Source organism: Ovis canadensis, chromosome X (genome assembly GCF_042477335.2).
Source record: "Ovis canadensis isolate MfBH-ARS-UI-01 breed Bighorn chromosome X, ARS-UI_OviCan_v2, whole genome shotgun sequence".
In the NCBI taxonomy this organism is placed as follows: Eukaryota; Metazoa; Chordata; class Mammalia; order Artiodactyla; family Bovidae; genus Ovis; species Ovis canadensis.
In genome coordinates this window covers 70,160,552-70,185,443 of record NC_091727.1, presented here as the reverse complement: position 1 = coordinate 70,185,443, position 24,892 = coordinate 70,160,552, and the positions used below count along the sequence as shown (strand labels likewise).

Below are 24,892 nucleotides of genomic sequence, written 5' to 3'. Positions count from 1 at the left end.
TGAACAATTCTATACATTGTCATTAATGTTATTTTAGGGAATTGTTCCAGATTTTCTCTTTTATCAGATCCTTTGGCACTTAAAAATAGGAGCAAAGATTAGTTTCTGATTTTTACTTACATTTTATAAAAAGGAACATTTCTGGGATTCTGTGGTGAAAAAATAGCCAAAAGGCAAGAGGGAGGAACATGAATTGGTGATTTGGCTAAATCTTATGTTGGGACTTCCCTGGTGACTCAGATGGTAAAGCGTCTATCTACAATGTGGAGGACCTGGGTTTGATCCCTGGGTTGGGAAGATTCCCTGGAGAAAGAAACGGCAACCTACTCCAGGACTCTTGCCTAGAAAATCCCATGGATGGAGGAGCTTGGTGCAGGCTACTGTCCATGGGGTCGCAAAGAGTCAGGCACAACTGAGCCACTTCACTTCACTTCACTTCACTTCACTTCACTTCACTTCACTTCACTTCACTTCACTTCACTTCACTTCACTTCACTTCACTGTGTTCCTCCATTCAGTACTGGGGATTTCAGTCTGTGGTTGGTTGAATCCCAGGATGCAAAACTGAGGATATGGAGGGCTGACTATGGGACTTGAGCATCTTCATATTTTGGTATCTATGGTGGATCTTGGAATCAAGATACCCTGTGTGGATACCGAAGGACAAATATACATTGAAAAATCAGTGGCTCAGTAAAATTTTTGTTACTGTTTTTAAATAATTTTTTGTTATTTGTTTTTGTTTTCAATAAGATTGTTTCTTCATTTTTTTGGCCTGAAAGATCAGCCTCTTATTGACAGATAAACTTTCATTTATTTTCATGTAAAGATCTTAGAGATTTGATAGACTTGTCATTCTGAACCGTATGGCAATTTCTTACTTGAAAAGCTGAAAGCAGTATAACTAGTCATTGGTCTTAAATTTTAAAAAGTAGAAGTTGTCTAAATTGAGAGATGTTGAGAAAATGACTTAGAAAGTGTCTGTTATTGTGATAGTCTACAATCAGTTGCATACTAGCCTAATTTTTTAAAAATGTTATCTGTGAAATATGTGCATTCCCACTCTGCGGAAAGCATTAAGCCAGGCCTGTGGCAGGGGAGTACATGCAAATTTTATAAAGGGTTTAAACAATTTTTTAAATTAATTTTTTATGAAGTATAGTTGCTTTACAATGTTGTATTAGTTTCTAAGTGAATCAGTTATACATATATCCACTCTTCTTAAGATTTCTTTCCTATCTAGGTCACCATAGAGCATTGAGTAGTGTTCCCTGTGCTAGTGAAAAGTATTGTAAATGTCAGTTCTTTGGTTATGTTATTGCTGGGGGTGAAAAGAAAGACTTTTTAAATTTTAATTGTGATCAGACCACTGCCCATTATTGGCATCTCTTGGCACAGTTGATCATGAGCTTTCAGTTTTATATTTAATTTCTAGAGATAAGATAAGTGTAGTACTTAAAGGTATTTGTAGATAGATTTAGGTATGTGAAATAATTTTTTTGGTAAGAAATTGTGTTTATGTGCCTATTTCAGTTTTGAAATCTGAATAAGTTTAGATTGGGTGACAGAATACAGGCAGTTCTTGGATTTGCAAGAAGTCTGTTTTCTCCAGACCTTTTATGTTATCTTTGGACATTGGCAGAAGCTGTTCAGATGGGTTAAGCCATGGGAAATGAAATATAGATCTTCCTTTAGGAATGCTGAATATAACAGGGCAGTAAAAGGAGTGTCTAAGTAGGATCTCTCTGCACATGGTCATAACAGCGGTTCTTACAAGACAATAGACTAAAGGCTCTTTGGGGATCTTTGTTAATTTTTAAGTGTTTTAGGAGTGTAAAGAGTTCCTGAGACTAGATCTGCTGGTTGTGGAGGAATGAATGCTTAACTCTGAGCCAAACCTAGGTTTTCTAGTTGCAGCTCTATTGCTCAACTGATTGTAAACAAATCATGTATCCTTTCTAGGCCTCTGCTTTATCATTTGCAGAATGAATTTGTACTAGATGGTCCATAAAGTTATTAAAAGTCCTATTTATGTTAGTGTCTATCATTTTTTGACTTTGCCTTTTTGGGAGTAGGGAGAAGTGATGAGGGAAAATATCTTTCTTGAATTTGTTTGCCTTAAAACTTACGATTTTAAGATGTACGGTAGCCATTCTTGGTATCAATAGTCCAGTTTTCTTGTTAAGTGTTACATATAATATTTGTTTAAGAAATCACTGTATGGCAATGGTATTCATGTGTATATACCCTATGCTCCATTTTTTTTTTTGGGGGGGGTGCTTTATTCATTGATCAATGTGAGTATCAACTAGGTGCTAGGCACTGTTCTAGCATATGCAAAGGGTAAAAGACAAAATTCCTGCCCCCTTAAAGCATTTTTAACCTAAGGAGGGAAATAGTAAATAAACATTTACAGAGCAGTGCTAAAATGGAGATCTATTGGTTGTGCTAGGGATCAGAATGAAGAAAAGCCTAATTTGGGGGATGTCTAGCAAAATTTTGCAGAGGAGATGATATCTGTATTGGGTCTTGAAGATAAGTTAGCAGTTAGGCATTGACTATGAAAAAGGGCAGTCCAACAGGGGGATTAGTATGGCTAAAGATTAGTCTTATTTTCTACATAGCAGAGGAAATAAGATATGTTCACAAATAAATTTGAAGCAGGATATAAAGGGCTAAATGCTGCGTTGGGTAAAAACTTAGTTGCTGTGGGAGTTTAAAGTAGGAAGACATTTCTAATGGGGTCCAGGAAAGGCTTAGAGATAGTATTTCAATGTGCTCTTGGAGGATACATACATTTTTGACAAAGAAGACTGGAGAAGGATTTCAGATGTGAGGTATAGCAGCTTGAGCAAAGAAATGTTATGTATATTAGAGTTTTCTAACTGAAAGGAGGTAAACTTAGAATCTTTAACTCAATTCCTGGGCAAATAATTGTATAACTAGTTGGCAACTAGTATTTTTTTCCAGCTTTATTGAGATATAATTGACATACAGCATTGTGTAAATTTAAGGTATACAGTGTGATGTTATGTTATGCATATATACTTTGAAGTGACTGCTACAATAATTACCTTTTTTTAAATTATTGTTGTGGAGAGAACATTTAAGATCTACTCTTTGGCAACTTTCAAGGATATAATACAGTGTTGTTATCTAGAGTCACCATGCTGTATACTGTATATCAGATCTTTAGAACTTATCTTATAGTGAAGTTTGTATGTTAACTTTTATGGCTTGATGATCTTATAAAAGCTTGTGACTGAGCCTGATAATTTTAGTTCAGCAGAGCTGTTAAAAGCATAACCCATTTTTCTTAAAGATTGTGTAGAATTTAGTGCACAGATTTTGAATGACAAGCATTTAAAATGTATCATTAGTTGTCTTTATTTTGGTCATTTGTCAGTTGACTTTTGGGTAACATTTGATTTCTAAAATCCAAAATCAAAAATAGTTTTTTTTTATTTTTTAGTAATATTGGATTTATTTTGCTTATTTGAATATATCAGTTATTTTTTGGTTTATTTGATAGCATTCCAAATTTAGCTCTGCTATAATGTTTGTTTTGAAAAAAAAAAGTTCATTTGTTCCAACAAGATTGATACAGTGGGTAACAATTTGAGCATAAGACAAAATTTGTATTTGCTTATTCAGGATTTTGTTTACAGGGTCAAGGTTCAGCAAACTATGGCCACCACAGTGACCTGTTTTTGTAAATAAAGTTTTGTTGGAACACACCAAACTCATTTGTTTACATTGTCCTGTGGCTGTTTTTATAGCAGAGTCTCAGAATTGGATAGTTGCAACAGAGACCCAATGGCCCACAAAGCCTAAAATATTTACTCTCTGGCCCTTTATAGAAAGTTTGCCCTAGGTAAATGCAGGAAGCTGAACTGAGCTGCATTAAAATACATGCATATATAGGCACATGCCTCAGACCTCTATCAGCTACCTCAGTTCACCCCTTGTGTTATGAGCCACACCCATCCACATCTATTGTTACAATTTTCCATCCGATTTCAGATAACCCTCCTTCCATCACTTCACAATAATTCATGAGCTGCAACCCTTCTGATGCCCACTTCCACAAGCAAACTTCAGGTCTTTTTCAAGGTAAAGTGCCATATTTATTGTTGTACTTGTGTATTTCTTAATCACTTAATGTATGTAAACTGTGTAAAATTGTGCTACTATTTCTATTAGGTTTTTGTCTTTTTTAAAATATGTGTCACTGATGAAGTTTTTGGAGTGTTGTGCTTCTAATCCCATTTCCTCCCAGAGTCCTATGGTGTTCATTGTATAATTTTGCATTACCTGGTGATTTTTAGGAGCTCATGTCATTGCAGAATTGACTAATTGTCATCCTGCAAAAAGTATTGATTCATTCCCCAAATATTTCTTGGACTGTGTGAAGTTTAAGTGAGTTAGTGGACCCAAAACACTTAGGTTAGTGTGACATAATAATTACTCAAAAATTAGTTGTTAATAATTACTATTACCATGTGCCAGGAACTGTTCTAAGTACTGCTTATGTGTACAAGACAAGTTAAGGCACCCCATGGACCTTACTTTATACTTAAAAAAAATCTGTACTAATTTGCATTTTCGCTTGTAGTCCCCCCCCCGCTCAAAAAAGATGTTTTGATGTTTTTATAAATGATATTTTAAAAATGTCTATCCATGAATCAAAGATACTTAAAATAACTTTCTAGTCAATATATTATTCATCTTCTGTACTGTTTCATTGAATGATTTTTTGAAATGTTTTTTATAACTATAACCTTGGGTGATGAATTTGATCCTACCTTCAACCAGATAAAGAATAATCATTGCCTTTTTACTATATTTCAAAATTAAAAGTTTCCCCCAAATAGGAATATTCTTCTATATAACCTCATTATAATTAGCAAAGTTAGAAATTAACTTTGATACAATACTATTTCTAACCTACAGACCTTACTCACATTTTGCCAGTTGATTCTTAATGTCTGTCATAGTGAAAAACAATGATTTCTTTTTTCTGGTCCAGGATCCAGTTCTGGAACAGGCATTGCATTTTGTTTTCATGTTTCTTTAATCTTTTTAAATCTGGAGCAGTTCACTTTACCTTTTTATCCCTTTCTATCCCATTTTTTGAAGAACACTGGCCAGTAAATTTGGGTTTGTCTGATGTTTCCCTGTGGCCGTGTATTTTGCTAGAAATAGTATGAAGTGATATGCTTTTCTTGGCACATTTTATCAGGGGGCACATCTTTGCTTTTACTGGATTTTAAAATGTTTTTACTTTTAACACTAATATTATCAGCCCAATTTAGAGATTTTAAAGCTAGGTTTGGTTAATTTCTATAGAGTTAGAGAGAATTTGCCCACCTTTTATTTTTTTGCCTTTCCCATTTCTAACTTTCCTCAGGTACCCCCAGCATTCAAATCAAAACACCCTATTTATGAATTTTCACTGTGTTTTCTGAGTATCTACAAGAATTAAGAATGAATGTTTCATATTAAAGTGACTGGACCTGTTAAGTATATGAAATAATACACTTCTTCCGAAGGCTGAATGTAGAGCATCCAAGAGAGCTTATTGAATATTTCAGTTTAGAGATAGAAGAAAAATATTTTATGGTACTAAATGACTTCAGAGCTTTTAAAAAATACTCAACAAACCACTATTCTTTTCTTTTAAGGAATCCCTGAGCAAGCATTATCATCATTTACATAAACATTTAGTATTCCTCTGTTCAAGGCAATTTGTTTTTTTTCTCATAAAGAAGAAAAGAGATGAACTCAGACCAGTTTCCTTCTTTGAGGAGTTTACACTCCAGTAGGGAGTACTCTTGGGTTTTAAAGAAGAAATTATAAGGAGAATGTGTTGCTGTTAAAGAGAAGTAAAAGAATGTTCAGTGGGTGAAGAGGGGAAAGAGAACCTTCTTTGAGGTAAGAGTTGTGGTTAGATAAGATTGGAAAGTCATGTGTGAATTATTTTGCAGAAAGCTTCAAATTCTTGCTTAGGGGTTTGTACCTTATCCTTATTTATAAACATGGGAAGCCTCTGAATATTTTGAGCATGGGGGTGACAGATACTTGAATCCATGCTCAGTTATGCCAAATCTGTGGATTCTGCATCAGCAGATTTAAACAAACTCGATTGAAAATATTTGGGGAAAAAATTTCAGAGTACCAAAGAGCAAAACTTGAATTTGAAACACATAGGCAATTACTTAGATACCAATTATATTATATTAGGCATTATAAATATTCTAGATAAGTTTTAAAGTATAGGTGAAGAAGATCATAGGTTATATGCAAATACTTTGCCATTTTATATAAGGGTCTTAGGCATCCTCAGATTTTGGTAATGGGGGAGTCCTGGAACCAATCCCCATAGTTACTGAGGAATGACTGTAAATTTAGGAGAATATAGTCATATACCTCTAACTCCCACCTCTTACCCCCTAAAATAATAGCACAAGCTAAGTATCAACTGAGACATTATAGGTATGATAATATAGTAGTTTAGTACTTGAATTGAAGTAGAATGAACTTGGGCAAAGACGGAATTTCAAGGCAGATAATAATGACTTTTAGGTATACTTCCCCCCCTTCCCCATTCCAAATATAATATTAAAAGATTTAAATAACTTTTATTTGTTAAGTATTGCCATCCACTTAATACCGTTTTCCGTGATTTGTCTCTCAAATCTGAATTCTAAACATTCACTTGATTATTCTGGATGGGAGCTAGGGCTACTTGACTTGAAGAATGAATTCTGGAATCGGGTCTGATTTTCTGATGTTCTGCCTGTAAAACCTAAACTTTTAAAAATTGTAACTTTTCCTTTTGCAGAGAGAGAGAATGCCAGTTCTCTCCTAAAGACCCTTTTCTTGTAACCGCTCACAACAGAATAAAACTTTTTGCTTTACTTTCTTGCTCTTACCACATTTTTTGCCTTCTGTCTCCATTTGAAGACTCTGCTGTTGAATGGGGATTGGATATGGCATATTGATGAAATGGACTGTATTTAATCACTGTGCCAAACAGAAGGAAGCATTTCTTGAAGTTCCTACTGGGAATTACTGGTTTGGCCCACATGAATGTAGTTATTGCAATTAAAAATCTTTGAATGTTTCTTAGAGATCACCATTTATACATATTAAGGTAAAATGTAGGTCTTGTTCAAATGTTGCTGCTTTATTACTCAGATTTATAACTTTTATCTGCATTAGAGCATTTGTATCTTTGTATTTAAAACAATAGGTCATAATTTGTTAAGTCCTCCATTCTTTCTTAAATATTTTAACATTTTAACCACTCAAGAGTGTATAATTTAGTGACATTAAGTACAGTGTTGTGCAACCATCATTATCTAATTCCCAAACATTTCTTTTACCCCCCACAAAGGAACCATATATCTGCCAATACTACTTCTCCATTCCCCTTGCAAACACTAATGTACTTTCTTTCTAGCTCGATGGATTTGGGTATTCTGAAGTTTTCATATAGGAGAAACTGTATAATATGAAGATTTATCCATATTGAATCATGTATCAGTACTTAATTCCTTTTTTATGCCTGAATAATATTTTATTAGGATATCCTACATTTGTTTACCTGTTCGTCAGTTGATAGGCTTTTAGATTGTTTTTACCTTTTGGATGTTGTAAGTAGTGCTACTGTGAATATTTCGGTATATGTTTTTATTTGGACATGTGTGTTCATATCTCTTGGGTATATACCAAGGAGTAGAATTTGCTGAGCTATTTGGCTGCTCTCTGTTTAACTTACTGAGGAAAGCCAAACTATTTTCTACAGTGGCACATCTTAACATTTCTACCACAATGTATGAAAGTTTTAATTTTGCCACATCCTTGGCAGCATGTGTTATTTTCTGTTTTATTTAAAAAATTATGACCGCTATAATGAGTGATATATATTAAAGTGATATCTCACTGTGGTTTATTTTATTTTTTTTTATTTAAGCAAGTTTATTTGGAATCTGTTTAAAAATATTTTGGTCTTGTTTTTTTTTTTTTTTAATTTTTAGTTTTTTATTTTTTAAATTTTAAAATCTTTAATTCTTACATGCATTCCCAAACATGAACCCCCCTCCCACCTCCCTCCCCAGAACATCTTTCTGGGTCAAAAGACCAAGCAGGTCAAGAAGGCAGTTAGAATTGGACATGGAACAACTCACTGGTTCAAAATTGGGCAAGGAGTACGTCAACACTGTATATTGTCACCCTGCTTATTTAACTTATATGCAGAGTACACCATGCAAACTGCCAGGCTGGATGAAGCACAAGCTGGAATCAAGATTGCCAGGAGAAATATCAACAACCTCAGATTTGCAGGTGATACCACCCTTATGGCAGAAAGTGACAAAGAGCTATAGGACTTCTTGATGAAGGTAAAAGGTGAGAGTGAAAAAGCTGGCTTGAAACTCAGCATTCAAAAAATGAAGATCATGGCATCCACTTCCATCACTTCATGGCAAATAGATGGGGAAACAATGGAAACAGTGAGAGACTTTATTTTCTTGGGCTACAAAATCACTATGAATGGTGACTACAGCCGTGAAATTAAAAGACGCTTGCTCTTTGGAAGAAAAGCTATGACAAGCCTAGACAGTATATTAAAAAGCAGAGACATCACTTTGCTGACAAAGGTCCATATAGTCAAAGCTATGGTTTTTCCAGTAGTCATGTATGGATATTAGAGTTGGACCATGAAGAAGGCTGAGTGCTGAAGAATTGATGCTTTTGAACTGTAGTGTTGGAGAAGACTCTTGAGAGTCCCTTTGACTGCAAGGAAGTCAAACCATCAATCCTAAAGGAAACCAACCCTGAATATTATTGGAAGGACTGATGCAGAAGCTGAAGCTCCAATACTTTGGCTATTTGATGTGGAGAACCAACTTATTGGAAGAGACCCTGATGCTGGGAAAGTTTGAGGTCAGGAGGAAAAGGGGGTGACAGAGGACAAGATGGTTGGATGGCATCACGGACTCAATGGACATGAATTTGAACAAACTCTGGGAGATGATGAAGGATAGGGAAGCCTGGTGTGCCACAGTTCATGGGGTTGCAAAGAGTCAGACACGACTTAGTAACTGAACAACTACTCAATATAAAAAAATAGATCCAACCAAGACATTTTTAGTATTAGATTATAAACTGTGTAAAATATGATTAGGGACAGGAGATGAATATGAGAAATAATTTCTTTACTAATAGTGAATAAAGTTTACTATGTACTGTTAATTCGTTTTGTGGATTCTTCTACACATTTGCAAGTATCTGCACTACGGAGAATACAGCTCTGTCATAGCATAAAAGTCAGTATTGCTTAATGGTAAGAAATACTTTGTTAAAATCTTAACTCAATTCCATGCTTACTTTGGAAACTTGCTTAGTCTCTCTGAATCTTGATGATTACCTTCTGAAAAATGGATGTTAAAAGTAGAAGAAATTGAATCAGTCAACATTAAATAAGATGCCATTTCCATTTTAAGTATTCAGTGTTATTGATCAAGGCAAATGCCCTAAGGTGGAACATTAAAATTTTTTACAAGACTCTATCCTAGTAGGAGGGAAGGCCATTCAAAAAACAGGGGCTAAGATCTTGTAGGACCTGCAATAAAACCTCAAGATTTTGGCTTTATTTAATTGTGATAAAATTGACAAACTGTACTAATTTAACCATGAACGGTGGTGTTGGAGAAGACTCTTGAGAGTCCCTTGGACTGCAAGGAGATCCAACCAGTCCATTCTAAAGGAGATCAGCCCTGGGTGTTCTTTGGAAGGAATGATGCCAAAGCTGAAACTCCAGTACTTTGGCCACCTTATGTGAAGAGTTGACTCATTGGAAAAGACTCTGATGCTGGGAGGGATTGGGGGCAGGAGGAGAAGGGGACGACAGAGGATGAGATGGCTGGATGGCATCACTGACTTGATGGGTGTGAGTCTGAGTGAACTCTGGGAGTTGGTGATGGACAGGGAGGCCTGGCGTTCTGCTATTCATGGGGTCGCAAAGAGTTGGACATGACTGAGCGACTGAACTGAACTGAAATGTACAATTTAGTGGCCTTACATAAATCACATTGTTGTACAAACATCACCACTATCTGCAGATCTTTTCATCATCTCAAACTAAAACTCCATATGTATTAAACAATTCCCCAGTCCCCTTTCCCTTAAACCTTGGTACTACTGTTCTACTTTCTGTGTGAATTTGACTCTTCTTGATACCTCTGAATAAGTGGAATTGTACAATATTTTTCCTTTTTTTGTTTGGCTTATTTCACTTAGCATAGTGTCCTTATTTATCCATTTTGCAGCATGTATCAGAATTTCATTTCTTTTTAAGGCCAAATAAGATTCCATTCATTATATGTATGTACCACATTTAGTTTATCTGTTTATATGTTGATAGGCATTTGGGATGTTTCTTATCTTTTGGCCATTGTGCATAATGCTAATGTAAACTTCAGTGTGCAAATGTGTGTTTGAATCCCTGTTTTTAGTTCTTTCAGGCATATACCTTGAAGTGTATTTCTATCTTTAATCTCTTGGGGAACTACCAAACTGTTTTTCTCTGTGGCTGCACTATTTTACATTCCTGCCTGCAACGTATAAGGGTTCTAATTTCTCTAGATTCTTTCAAAAAATGGCTTTTATTTAAAATTTTTTTTGATAGCAGTCATCCTAATCGATGTGAAGTGTTTTTTCATTGTGGTTTTGCTTTGTATTTCCCTAATACAGATCATCTTTTAACATGTGCTTATTGGCCCTTTGTTTGTCTTCTTTGGACAAATGTCTATTGAAGTCTTCTGCACATTTTATGATTTTTTTTTTAGTTGTTCAGTCACTCAGTCGTGTCCAACTCTTTGTGACCATGTGGACTGCAGCATGCCAGGCTTCCTTGTCCTTCACCATCTCCCAGAGCTTGCTCAAACTCATGTCCATTGAATTGGTGATACCATCTAACCATTGTGTTCTCTGTCATCCCCTTCTCTTCCTGCCATCAATCTTTCCTAGCATCGGGGTCTTTTCTAATGATAATTCTTGATAGTAACCCCTTGTTGTTCAGTCACTCAGTCATGTCCAAGTCTTTGCAACCCCATGGACTGCAGCATGCTAGGCTTCCCTGTACTTCACTATCTCCTGGAATTTGCTCAGACTCATGTCCATTGAGTTGACGATGCCATTCAACCATCTTATCATGTGTGGCCCTCTTCTCCTGCCCTCAGTCTTTCCCAGCATATCAGGGTCTTTTCCAGTGAGTCTCTTCCAGTAACTCCTTATTAGATATAAAGTTTGTGAATGCTTTCCCCCATTTTATGGATTGCCTTTTCACTCTCTTGGTAGTGTTCTTTGATACACAAAAGTTTTGACTTTTAATAAAGTCCAAGTTATCTATTTTTGCTTTTGTTGTATGTTTTTGGTACCATCCAAGAAATCATTGCCAAATCTAAAGTCATAAAGTTTTATCTCTCTGCTTTCTTCTTTTATTTTTAAAACTTTGTTTATATACTTTTGGTGTGCTGGGTCTTTGTTGCCACACACATGATTTCTCTGATTGTGGCTAGTGAGAGCTACTCTCTAGTTGTGGTGTGTGGGCTTATTGTTGCAGTGGCTTCTCTTGTTGCAGAGCACAGGTCTAGGCACGTGGGCTCAGTAGTTGTGGTGCGCTGGCCTAGTTGTTCCATGACATGTGAAATTTTCCTGGATTAGGGATGAAACTTGTGTTCCCTGCACTGACAGCCAAATTCTTATCCCCTGTAGTACCAAGGAAGTCCTTTGGAATGTTTTTGATTGTCAGTTCAAGTAAGGAGATTGACTAATTGCCCCCACTCCCTCCATTTGCTGAATGCTATCTTTGGCATTTAACCATGTATTAACTTTTACCATTGTTTATTTTGTACTGTAGCTCTGAGTTATACTGTGGTGGTCTTTTATTTCAGCCTAATGGACTCTGTTTAGCAGGTATGCCAGCAGTGAATTCACTCAGCTTTTGTTTTTTTGGCACATTTCTTTTGCATTTTTCAAAGATACCTTTACTAGATATAGAATTCTTGGTTGACATTTTTTTCCACAGCGTGTGAAATATGTTATCTCACTCTTCTCTGGTTTCCGTGGTATTTAACTATTTTGTTAATGAAAACCCTGTGTCTTGTTGATTTCAAGCTTTTCTTTGACTTTTGACAGTTTAATTATGTTTTGTCTCAGTATGGATCTCTGTCTATCCTGCTTGGAGTTAACTGAGCTTTTTGGATTCATGTATTTCATGAAATTTGGTAAGTTTTTGGCAGTTATTTCTTTAAATATTCATTCCGTTCTTTTTTCTCTATCCTCTCCATCTGTGATTCTCATTATGAATGTGTTGGTAGGCCTGATGGTGTCTTAAAGGTCTCTCATGCTCTTTTCATTTTTCTTTATCCTATTTTGTTTCAGCGTCTCATACTAGGTAATCTCAATGGGGCTTTATTTAAGTTTACTGAATTTTTCTTCTCTCTATTCAGATGATCTGCTCAATCTCTATAGTGGGTTTTTCACTATTGTACTTTTTCAGTCCCAAAATTTTATTTGGTTATGTTTTGTAGTTATTTTTCTGAATATTCTTTCCCTGGTAAGACTGTTTTCCTTTAATTCTTTTCTTCTTCTTTTTTTGCCATGCTGCGAGGTGTGGGGATCTTATTTCCTTGAACAGAGTTTGAACCTGTGCCCCTGCATTGGGAGTGTGGAGTCTTAACCATTGGGCTGCTAGGGAAGTCCCTCCTTTATTTATTTTTTTTTGTTCATGGTTTTCTTTAACTCTGTGAGTATATTTAGGACGGTTGTTTTAACATCTTTGCCTACTAAATCCAGCATCTGGGCTTCCTTAGGAGCAATTCTGTTACTATCTTCTTTTTCTTCTGTGAATGGGCTGTACTTTATTTCTTTGCATGCTTGTAACTTTTTGTTGAAAATGGACATTTTGAATATTGTAACGTGGTAACTTCGGAAAACATTCTTTCTTCTCCACAGGATTTGTTCTTGCTGTTTGTTATGGATTGTAGTTTTTGCTTAGGGAATTTTATAACCTATTTTTATTATGACTATTCTTTGTCACGTGTGGACACTGAAGTGTTTGTTCTGGTAGATTATTCGTCAGTTAGTGGTTTGACTGAACTTTCCATAAATGCACCAAAGCAAAAAATACAGACAAAACCCCAAATCCAGACAAAACTACTCTCTCAGTCTTTGGAGATTGACTTGGCATTGGGGCACTTCTCAGTGCTTGGCCATTTCATTTAAAACTCTTGCCTAGCCCTCCCTGCCTGATTGTGTGGAGGCTAAAGGTCAGCCATAGATGAACACTTATGGCCCTCTGTCTTTTCTGAGCATGTGTCCAGCCCTGGGTGTGTGTGGCCTTTCAAATTCCCTGCTATGTAGGAGCTTTTCAGAGTCCCTATTCCTTCTATGTATGTCTTTCTGTGTCCAGCTTTTTCTTTCTTATCCTTTTATGTCTGTCTAGTGTCTGGCCCGCTTGTTATTCCTTGCCCCAGGTGACTGTGGATAGTATATTTTCCTTTAAATGCTTTGTATAAAAGTTGCTCATTTCAGGAACTTGTTCTTCCTCCTGAGGTGGGTGAAAGAAATGGAAACCTGTGATGCAGTATGCCAGGTAACCACCAAACAGGTGAGAACACACAACTACCATTCTTTAAGAATAAGGTCTGTATTATTCCTTTTGACATCTGCAGGTTGTGCTAGAATTGTAGGCCACTGTCTTCATGGCCACCACCTAACTGAGGAATGAGGCATGGTAGGTGCATAAAATAAAATACCACAGTGCTCTCATTTCAAAGTTCAGCAGCTTTTTCTATTAAGTGCTCCCCTGGTGGTTGTAGTGGTTTGATTACAAGATTCTAAAGTTCCAAAAAAGTTGATTCTGATGACAGTCTTTACCAGCATAATTGTTGCCACAGTAGAGGGACACAATTTTGGAGTTACTCACTCCACCATTGTGTATAATGTTCTTGGTCTGTCTGTTTTAATCCCTATGCAATGGCACATTTTCTTTAAAATTAATTTTTTTTAAATTGAAGTGTTGGGCTTCTCCAGTTGCTCAGTGGGTAAAGAATCTACCTGCATTGCCAGGAGACACAGGAGATGTGGGTTCGATCTCTCAGTCAGAAATATCTCTAAGAGAAGGGAATGGCAACCCACTCCAGTATTCTTGCCTGGGAAATCCCATGGACAGAGGAGCCTGGTGGGCTGCAGTCTATGGGATCTAAAAAGAGTTGAATATGACTCAGCATGAGCAAGGACAGATGGATAGTTGATTTATAGTGTTGTATTTTCAGGTGTATAACAAAATGATTCAGTTATCTATCTATATTTATTTTCAGATTCTTTTCCCATATGAGTTATTACAAAATATTGAGTATAGTCCCCTGTGCTATAGTAGTGTGTATATATTAATCCCAGACTCCTAATTTATCCCTCCTGCCACATTTTCTTAATAAGTGTAGCTTTTTATGAAGTCTTGATATCTACTAGGGCCTGAGTGCCCACATTGTTCATACTATCTTGGTTATTCTTGTACTGTTCCATGTTATGTATCTTTTTCTTGTATTTCTAAATGCTTTGATTGGTGTTTAATTCTATTTTGATAAACACTTTGGAGGCCTACTGTGAGCCAAGCATTGTTTTAGATCAACTTTTCTCAAACTTGGCATTATAAACATTTTGGTCCAGGTAGTTATTTGTTGTGGGAGGCTGTCCTGTGTGTGCATGGACTCTCTGTTCTCTACCAATAGATACCAGTAACAACACCCCCTTCCCCACCCTTCACCAGTTGTGACAAGCAAAAATGTTTAGAGATGTTGTCAGATAGTTCCTGTGGGAGGTGATGGTATGGGGGTGACACAGTCCTCCCACTTGAGAACTACTATTCTAGATGATAGGGATTCACAGATAATTAATACTGAGCTAAGGGGAGGAGTAAATGGCTGAAATATTCTGTGATATGGTTAAGTATGTATATGAACCAAGAAATGTTAACAAACAGTAAAAATTGCCATGGAGTTGGGTCTTAATGCTAGATAGTGATGTTTTTTTAGGAAGGGAGATGTTCTAGGTGGTAAGAAGTCTAGAGACTTGGTAAAAGGATGCTTACTTGAGCCTTGAGAGCAGAAAGAAATTATGTGATTGGAGAGGATATGGAATGTAGACTTGAAAAGGATGGGAGTTGGGGTCAGATTTGAAAAGGCTTTTCATGCTATTCTGTTTAATTTTTTTGTCTTTTCATTATAGAAAACCAACAAATACTTTAATGTTTTTAGAGTAATATGTTCAACTTTTGAAGCAACAATAATGAAATGATAAAAAGCATATGGTGAATGTTAAACTCAAGAAGATAACACTAAAAAGGGAATACTTGTACACTGTTGATGGGGATGTAAATTGGTGCAGCTACTGTGGAAAACAGTGTTGAGCTTACTTGAAAAGTAAAAATAGAACTATCATCCAGCAATTCTACCTTTGAGTATATATCTAGAAAAAAATAAGATGAAAGTGCATATCAGCAGACTGTTCGATTAAGAAGATATGTGTGTGTGCATGTGTGTGTGTGATGAAATATTACTCAACCATGTAAAAGGTTGAAATATGGCCATTTGCAGCAACTTGGATGGACCTACATAATATGATACTTAGTGAAATAAGTCAGAGAAAGACAATACTATATGATATTGTTTATATGTGGAATCTAAAAAAATAATAATACAAACTAATATATATAGCAAAAGAGAAAGCAGATAAACAGAAAACAAACTAGTTGTTACCAATTAGGAGTATGGGATTAACAAATACAAACTACAGTATTTAAAATAGATAACAAAGATATACTGTATAGCACAGGGAATTGTATCCATTATCATGTAATAATCTATAATTGAATATAATCTGCAAAAATACTGAATCACTATGCTGTGTGCCCTAAACTAACACAGTATTGTAAATCAGCTGTTTGTTGTTCAGTCGCTAAGTAGTGTCCGACTCTGCGACCCTGTGGACTGCAGCATGCCAGGCTCCCCTGTCCTTCATTATCTCCCAGAGTTTGCTCAAATTCATGTCTGTTGAGTCAGTGATGCTATCTAACCATCTCATGCTCTGCTGCCTGCTTCTCCTTTTGCCTTCAATTTTTCCCGGCATCAGAGTCTTTTCCAGTGAGTTGGCTCTTCCCATCATGAGGCCAAAGTATGGGAGCTTCAGCTTCAGCATCAGTCCTTCCAGTGAATATTTTAGGGTTGATTTCCTATAGGATTGACTGGTTTGATCTCTTTGCAGTCAGGGGAACTCTCAATAGTCTTCTCTAGCACCACAATTCAAAAGCATTAATTCTTCGGCACTCAGCCTTCTTTATGGTCTGACCCTCACAGCCATACATGACTACTGAAAAAACCATAGCAGCTTTGATTATATAGATCTTTGTCGGCAAAGTGATGTCTCTGCTATTCAATTTGCTGTTTAGGGCTTCCAGGTGGCACTAGTGGTAAAGAATGCGCCTGCTAATGCAGGAGACATAAGAGACCTGTGTTCGAGCCTTGGGTCAGGGAGATCCCCCAGAGGAGGGCACAGTGACCCGCTCTACTATTCTTGCCTAGAGAATCCTATGGACAGAGGAGCCTGGCAGGCTAGAGTCCATAGGATCTCAGAGTCCAACATGACTGAAGTAACTTACCATGCATGTACAGGTTTGTCATAGCTTTTCTTCCAAGGAGTAAGTGTCTTTTAATTTCATGGCTGTAGTCACGGTCTGCAGTGATTTTGGAGCCTAAGAAAGTCAAAACTCACCATTTCCATTTTTCCCCCCTTCTATTTGCCATGAAGTGATGGGACCAGATGCCATGATGCTAGTTTTTTAAATGTTGATTTTCAAGCTAGCTTTTTCACTCCCTCTTTCACCCTCATCAAGAGGCTCTTTAGTTACTCTTCACTTTATGCCAGTAGAGTGGTATCATCTCCATATCTGAGGTTGTTGATACTTCTCTAGCGTCTTGATTCCAGCTTGTGATTCATCCAGCCCAGCATTTTGCATGATATACTCTGCACAGAAGTTAAACAAGCTGGTGACAATATACAGACTTGTCATACTCATTTTCCAATTTTGAACCAGTCCACTGTTCCATGTCCAGTTCTAACGGTTGCTTCTTGACCCATATACAGGTTTCTCAGGAGACAGGTAAGGTGGTCTGATATTCCCAACTCTTTAAGAATTTTCTACAGTTTGTTGTGATCCACACAGTCAAAGGCTTCAGTGTAGTCAATGAAGCAGAAGGAGATACTTTCCTGGAACTCCCTTGCTTTCTCCATTATCCAACGAATGTTGGCAATTTGATCTTCTAGTTCCTCTGCCTCTTCAAAACCCAACTTGTACATCTGGAACTTCTTGGATCACATGCTGGTGAAGCCTGATTTGAAGAATTTTGAGCATAACCTTGTTAGCATGGGAAATGAGCACAGTTGTATGGTAGTTTGAAAATTCTTTGCATTACCCTTATTTAGGATTGGAGTGAAAACTGACCTATGCCAGTCCTGTGGCCACTGCTGAGTTTTCCAAATTTGCTTACATAATTGAGTGCAGCACTTTAACAGCATCCTTTTTAAGGATCTGAAATAGCTCAGCTGGAATTCCATCACCTCCACTAGCTTTGTCATAGTAAAACTTCCTAAGGCCCACTTGACTTCACACTGCAGGATGTCCGGCTCTAGGTGAGTGATAACACCATCATGGTTATCTGGGTCATTAAGACCATATATATATATATATATATATATATATATATATATATATATATATATATATTCTGTATTCTTCTGTATATTCTTTCCACCTGGTTTTTTTTTTTTGCTATAAAAATAGTAAGTTTATTGATTAAGAAGAATACTGTATTTGAAAAGTACCTTCCTTCTGGGATTTTCAAATAAATTTGCAGATATCATTTTATTCATCCACACAGCAGAAACTCTGGAAACCAGGAAAATGGAAAAAAAGTATGGCTTTTTATACATTTAATGCTATACAACCAGTTTAACTATTTCCTCATCTGGTGACTATGAGAATACAAAGGAACCATTTACTCTCTTCCCTTCTGGCATCACTCCTCCTCTTGGGGAAATTTATGGTAGGTGACTGTGGCTTCTTGGTCATATGATTCCTAGGGACAGGACAGGAATTCAGTGAGGGAGTTTAAAATGTTTCAGATAACTGCCAACATTCCATGGTTACCACCTCTTTTTAATTTCTTCTGCTTCCATTAGGTCCTTACCATTTCTGTCCTTTATCATGCCCATCCCATCCTTGCATGAAATGTTCCTGGATATCTCCAATTTTCTTGAAGAGATATCTAGTCTTTTCCATTCTCTTTTTTTTCCCCTCTATTTCTTTGCATTGTTTATTTAAGAAGGCTTTCTTTTCTCTCCTTGCTATTCTCTGGAACTTTGCATTCAGTTGGGTATGTCTTTCCCTTTCTCCCTTCCCTTTTACTTCTCTTCTTTCCTGAGCTATTTGTAAAGCCTCCTAAGGCAACCACTTTGCCTTCTTGCATTTCTTTTTCTTTGGGATAATTTTGGTTTCCACCTCCTGCACAATGTTACGAACCTCCATCCATAGTTCTTTAGACCCTCTGTCTACCAGATCTAACCCCTTGAATGTATTTTAGTCACCTCCACTGTGTAGTTGTAAGGGATTTGATTTAAGTGAAAAGTGAAAGTGAAGTCACTCAGTTGCGTCTTGACTCTTTGCGACCCCATGAACTGTAGCCTACCAGGCTCCTCCCTCCATGGGATTTTCCAGGCAAGAATACTGGAGTGGGTTGCCATTTCCTTCTCCAGGAGATCTTCCCGACCCAGGGATTGAACCCAGGTCTCCTGCATTGTAAGCAGATGCTTTACCGTTTGAGCCACCAGGGAAGTCACACCTGAATGGCCTAGTGGTTTTCACTACTTTTTTCAAGTTAACCCTGAATTTTGCAATAAGGAGCTCATGATCCAAGCCATTGTTAGCTCCAGTTCTTGTTTTTGCTGACTGTGTAGAGCTTCTCCATCTTTGGCTGCAAAGAATATAGTCAATGTGATTTTGATATTGACCATTTGGTGATGTCCATCTGAGAGTCATCTCTTGAGTTCTTGGAAAAGAGTGTTTGCTATGACAGCATGTTCTCTTGGTAAAACTATGTTAGCCTTTGTCCTGCTTCACTTTGCACTCCAAGGCCAAACTTGCCTGTTATTCTGAGTATCTCTTGACTTCCTACTTTTGTATTCCAATCTGCTGTGATGAAAACGCATCATTTTTTGGTGTTAGTTCTAGAAGGCCTTGTAATTCTTCATAGAACTGGTAACTTCAGCTTCTTTGGCATTAGCGGTTGAGGCATAGACTTGGATTACTGTGATATTTAATGGTTTGCCTTGGAAAGAAACAGATCATTTTGTCATTTTGGAGATTGCCTTTAAGTACTGCATTTCAGATTCTACTACTCTTCTGCTGACCATGAGGGCTACTACATTTCTTCTAAGGGATTCTTGCCCATAGCTGTAGATATAATAATGGTCATTTAAAACAAAAACTGAATTAAAAAATATTGATTTATTTGGTTGCATTGGGTCTTAATTGCCACATGCCAGCTCTCCATTGTGGCGCATTGATTTAGTTGTCCCAAGGCATGTGGAATCTTAGTTCCTGGATGAGGGATTGAACCCACGTTCCCTGCGTTGTGGATTCTTAACCACTGGACCACCAGAAAAGTCCTGGTCATCTGAATTAAACTTGCCCATTCCCTTTCCATTTTAATTCACTGATTCCTAAGATGTTCAATCTTGCCATCTTCTGTGTGACCACATCCAATTTACCTTGATTCATGTACCTAACATTATATGTTCCTATGCAATATTGTTGTTTATAGCATGGGATTTTACTTTCACCACCAGACCCATCCATAACTGAACATTGTTTCTGCTTTGGCTCAGCCATTTCATTCTTTGTGGAGCTATTAGTAATTGCCCTCCACTCTTCCCCAGTAGCATATTGAACAGCTTCTGACTTGCGGGACTCATCTTCCCATGTCATACTTTTTCCCATTTTAATACTGTCCATATGTGCCCTGAATGGCATGGCTCATAGGTTCATTGAGTTATGCAAACCCCTTCGCCACAACAAGGCTGTGATCCATGAAGGAGAAATGAAGGTAATAGTACATATTTGAGGTTGTTCTGAGGATTAAATGAGATCATGCATAATAAGCATTTAGAAATAGCGCTTGGGAAATAATAGATGCTCAGTAAATGTTAGCTATGTTTTTTGTTTATATCAACATGTGTGTATATTAATCATGGTTGAATCTTCTGTGGGAACACCTAGTGAGGTGTCAGGGCAAGGGACACTTAAATGAATGCCTTGGGTGTGTTTATGAAGTGAATTCATAAATAAGCATTAATCCATTTTTCATTGTATATAACCAGAAGTGAGTTTAAACTCCAGATTTTTTTGTTGTTTTTTAACTGAAGTATAATTGATGTACTTCTTACTACTGTTGTAAATACTTATATACAAATTTGAGTCTTTATTGTCTACAGGCCACTTTTCTAAGGTATGACCCTGAACTGGGTATTAAAGTAATAGTCTCTATATATTTAACTTCTTTTGTTTTGGACAGTTGCAAGCATATTCAAAAGGAAGAAAATAGAACCGTCTAAGTATGTGATACCATCTTCAGTAGTTATCATCTCATGGTTAATTGAATTTTCTATTTCTGTTTAATACATACTGACCTAAGTACCCCCTTGCTGGATTAGTTTTAAACAAATTCTGGATGTCACATTATTGTATTGAAGTTAAAAAAAAAAAAAAACAAACTATACTATGATGTATTTCCCTGAAACCAACTAGTATTTGCAAATGACAAGTGGATGCTTTTTTCTTTTGATACTAACACAAAAATCAGATTGCCTTCCTGACTTCTGTTAGATGATAGCATTTTAGATGTTTGGAGTCCATCCATACTTGAAGTTTAGAAGCTAGTATACTCTCACATTATTAAGGTATACAATTTTCAACATTTTCTTCTGAAATATTTCAGACTTTCAGGAATGATTTTACATATATTCACCACCTAGATTCTACCTTTAACATTTTACTACACTTGTTTTATCACATATTTTCCATGTATCTAACTCTAATGCAGCAGTCCATCTTGTTTTTTTTACTCATTTCAAAGTAAATTCCAACAATCAGTATAATTGAAGTTCAATTTTTAAAGCTGTTTTTTCAACTGGTTTTTTTTTTCAGATTTCTTTTTGTGTAAACTTTATTTTTGTGAATGATCTAAAGTTCTGAATTGTGGCTGCTCATAGTCTCTGTGGTTTCAGTGCTTCTCATTTTGAACTTTGCTTTCATATACTGTGAACCTTTATTAGAATATTTAGGTTACGTACCAGTAATTCATATTTAACCAAAACTAAAGTAGCATGAATAATGAGAATTTTGCATATGTGTTTTCACTGGTCTTAAATTATTTTAGGAAATAATTGTGTGTCCCATTGTGGTACATTAAACTAATATGTAATTTTAGTAATCTCTTTAAAATTTTTCTATTTAACAGTTACTGTCAGGGTCAGATCCCCTGGAGGAGGGCATGGCAACAACTCTAGTATACTTGCCTGGAGAATCCCATGGACAGAGGAGTCTGGTGGGCTACAGTCCATGGGGTCACTGAGAGTCGGACATGACTCAAGTGACTGAGCACACACGGAGGGCCATAAGTCACTGTTTTAGTGTTTAGCTCTTTTTCTTTGATCTTGGTATTTTGTCAAGTGTGTAAATATTGTTTGTTCTCCATATGACCTCATGACTTGTGACAGAAAAATCTTTTTACCACATTATGAACTTTCTGAATGCTCATAATAGCCACGTGGGGCTTCCTAGGTGGTGCAGTGGAAAAGAATTTGCCTGCCAAAGACGCAGGGTATGCCGGTTTGATCCCTGGGTCAGGAAGATTCCTTGAAATAGGAAATGGCCATCTGCTCCAGTATTCTTGCCTGGAGAATTCCACAAAGGAGCCTGGAGGGCTACAGTCCATGGGTTTGCAAAGACTTGGACACAACTGAATACACATTCAATAGCTGTATAGTAAATGCTGTTGAGCAAATAAATGAGATAATTTTATCAATTCATACCTTAAATTTGTTGAAGTTTTTCTTACCTTTTATTATCAAACTTACTGCATAAAGGACAGAAGGATGTTTTTGCTCTGTGTATATCAAAGTGAAGTATGACGTTTACATTCTAAATACTTCATTAGCATATTTCAGACTTAAGTGATTGAATGTAAATAGAAATAAGAAAAGAGAGTTTTGGAACATGCATATTCCAAATTAATTATAATTTGGAAACATTTCAGATAAGATTATAGTATGAACGAACACCTCTGCATCTATTACATTACTTTATGAAATCTTCTGTCATGTTTGTTTCAGATTTCTTTTAAAAAAGTAAAACAAAAAACAGCCAAACAAAAAAAGAAATAAAACATTAAAGGTAGAGGTGAGGTCTCATAGAATTTTAAATATTTTCTATGTAATATACATGTATGCATATATGTAGATAAGTTTCTACATATCCTTAGGCAGAAACATTATTTAGAATTTTTTAGCTTGATAGGTTATTTAAGTGATAGCATATAGCACATATGATTTTGCAACTTTGCTTTTTTGGTTCAGTATTTTGGGGATTTTGAGGTAGCTTTAGATATACACTGTTCAGTACAATAGCCATTAACTGTGGATATTGAGCACCTGAAATGTGGCCAGTGTGCATTGCGATGTGCTGGAAGTGTATTTGCACACAGTTTGAAGACTTACTATGAAAGTAAAATATCTCATTATTAATTATTTTATATTAATTATATATTGAAATGATAATTTGGATATATTGGACTAAATAAGATTAAAATTAATTTCACCTGCATTTTTTAAAAAGTGACTTCTGCTGCTAAGTCACTTCAGTTGTGTCTGACTCTGTGCAACCCCATAGACGGCAGCCCACCAGGCTCCTCTGTCCCTGGGATTCTCCAGGCAGGAATACTGGAGTGGGTTGCCATTTCCTTCTCCAAAATGGCTTCTAGAAAATTTTAAATTATATTTCTGGCTTACATTATACCTCTGTTGAACAGTACTGATCTGGATTGCTCATTTTTCATTTCATTAGTTTTCAGTTGAATGGGTATACTACAATTTATCTGTATACCATTGGTGGATATTTAGAATATTTTTCTATTTTGGTACTGTTAAAAAATGTTACTGAGAACATTCTTAGATGTTTCTCTGCACATGTGCTAGAGCTTCTTTAGGAGGTCAGTTCTGTTTTTTATTATAAGATAATTGCCAAATTAGTATCCATAATGGTTTTACTAATTTACACTTCCATTGGCAATTTGAGAATTTTCTTATTCTATATTTCTTCATCCTGGCCAATGTGTTTTTATAGACAATTGTAACTTAACCCTTAAATTAACAGCTTAAGCAAGCAATGGTAATTCTTTAAGTTTCTCTTAGTGAATCTTTTGTAATAGTCACTGCACATAGCCCTTTTTTCTGTACTACTTATGTTCTGAATAAATAAAAATTGATTTTAAAATTTTGCAGCCATAATACAGACCCTATTAGTAGGCAGCTACAGTTCTTGCAACAAAAGTATATCTATCTTTTTAAGTGCTGTTAGCCTGAGGAAAAGATTCTGGCATCTTTCTTTACATGATGGGATACTATACTGACATTAAAAATTGTTTTAGAAAATAATAATGCAGAACATTATTTACTGTATATTAATGGAGAGGAAAGGTTGCAAAACAGTAAAGTAACCATTCAGTTTTGTTAAAAAAAAAATACCTGAACATGTATGCTAACATCAGCTGACATTATATTGTGTACTTCGTACTTTTTCATATTCCATTTTCTCTAGTGGACTTACTAGGGACAGAGGATGTGGAGGGTGTCCTTGGCAACAATAAGCTAAAACTTCCACACCTGGAATAATATTATAGGCTAGAGAGAGTGACTAAATGTGCTGTAATTGTTCCCATTTTAAATATTAAATATCAGGCTTTCCTTAAGGTACAAATGGACCCAAACTATATTATTCTTTACCTGTTGTTTTTTCAATATTAGAGAAACTTTTCCAAGAATTAGAAATGATCATTTAACTTCAATAAGAAGTCTATTTGCATTTGATGTTTTATATTTTTGGGGAAACAAAATAGTGGAAAATGGATTAATCTTCAGTCCTTTGGAATAAAATTTAGACGGTTTGAGCTCTGGTCTCAAATTAGTTTCATTTGGAATTACCTGATAAAAGGTTAGATTTGGGTTCACAGCCAGTTCTGTAACCTTTGAAAAGTTACCCAACAACCAAGTTGTTCTTTCACTTATATAGTGAACATGGTAATACCTACATGAAAATCTTTATCAGCTGCCTAGCATAGTGTAAACAGTTAATAAAATTGAGTTGCTTTATCTCTTCCTTTTCTGTTTTTCAGAGTAGGTACAATTAATAGCTGGAGACAGAATTGATTAGGTATCAGTTTCATGAAAAGAACTATGAATAGTTTTGATGTACATATCAAAAAAATAGAGACGTTACTATGTAAGTTGATTCTGATTTTTTATACCTTCCCCTCAGTTATCTATCACCTGGAGTATTGAGTTCATTACATTCTAACGATAAGCCAAACACTGTGTTTTCAAAGATGATCTCATCTGTTTATATATCTTTTGCTTCTGGAATGATAGCTTTGCTCTTGTAAGAAAGTTAATGCTATCTCAGACCTTAATGAGCAGTTATAAAAACTCCTTTTAG

The 24,892-nt window shown here is 36.1% G+C and overlaps 1 protein-coding gene across 18 annotated transcripts in view; it reads left to right on the top strand.

Annotated features, from left to right (window-relative positions):
* ATRX (ATRX chromatin remodeler) overlaps positions 1-24,892 on the top strand; it is a 276,097-nt gene that overhangs the window by 3,527 nt on the left and 247,678 nt on the right. For 10 of the 18 annotated variants that reach the window (XM_070291866.1, XM_070291870.1, XM_070291868.1 and 7 more), the window contains exon 2: positions 4,024-4,113. The exons of the other annotated variants lie outside the window; for them this stretch is intronic. Coding sequence is in view for 1 of the 10 variants with exons in the window: in XM_070291857.1 (XP_070147958.1) it covers positions 4,056-4,113 (58 nt within the window). In the remaining 9 variants the exon portion in view is untranslated. The remainder of the gene's footprint in view (positions 1-4,023; positions 4,114-24,892) is intronic. 18 annotated transcript variants of the gene reach the window in all.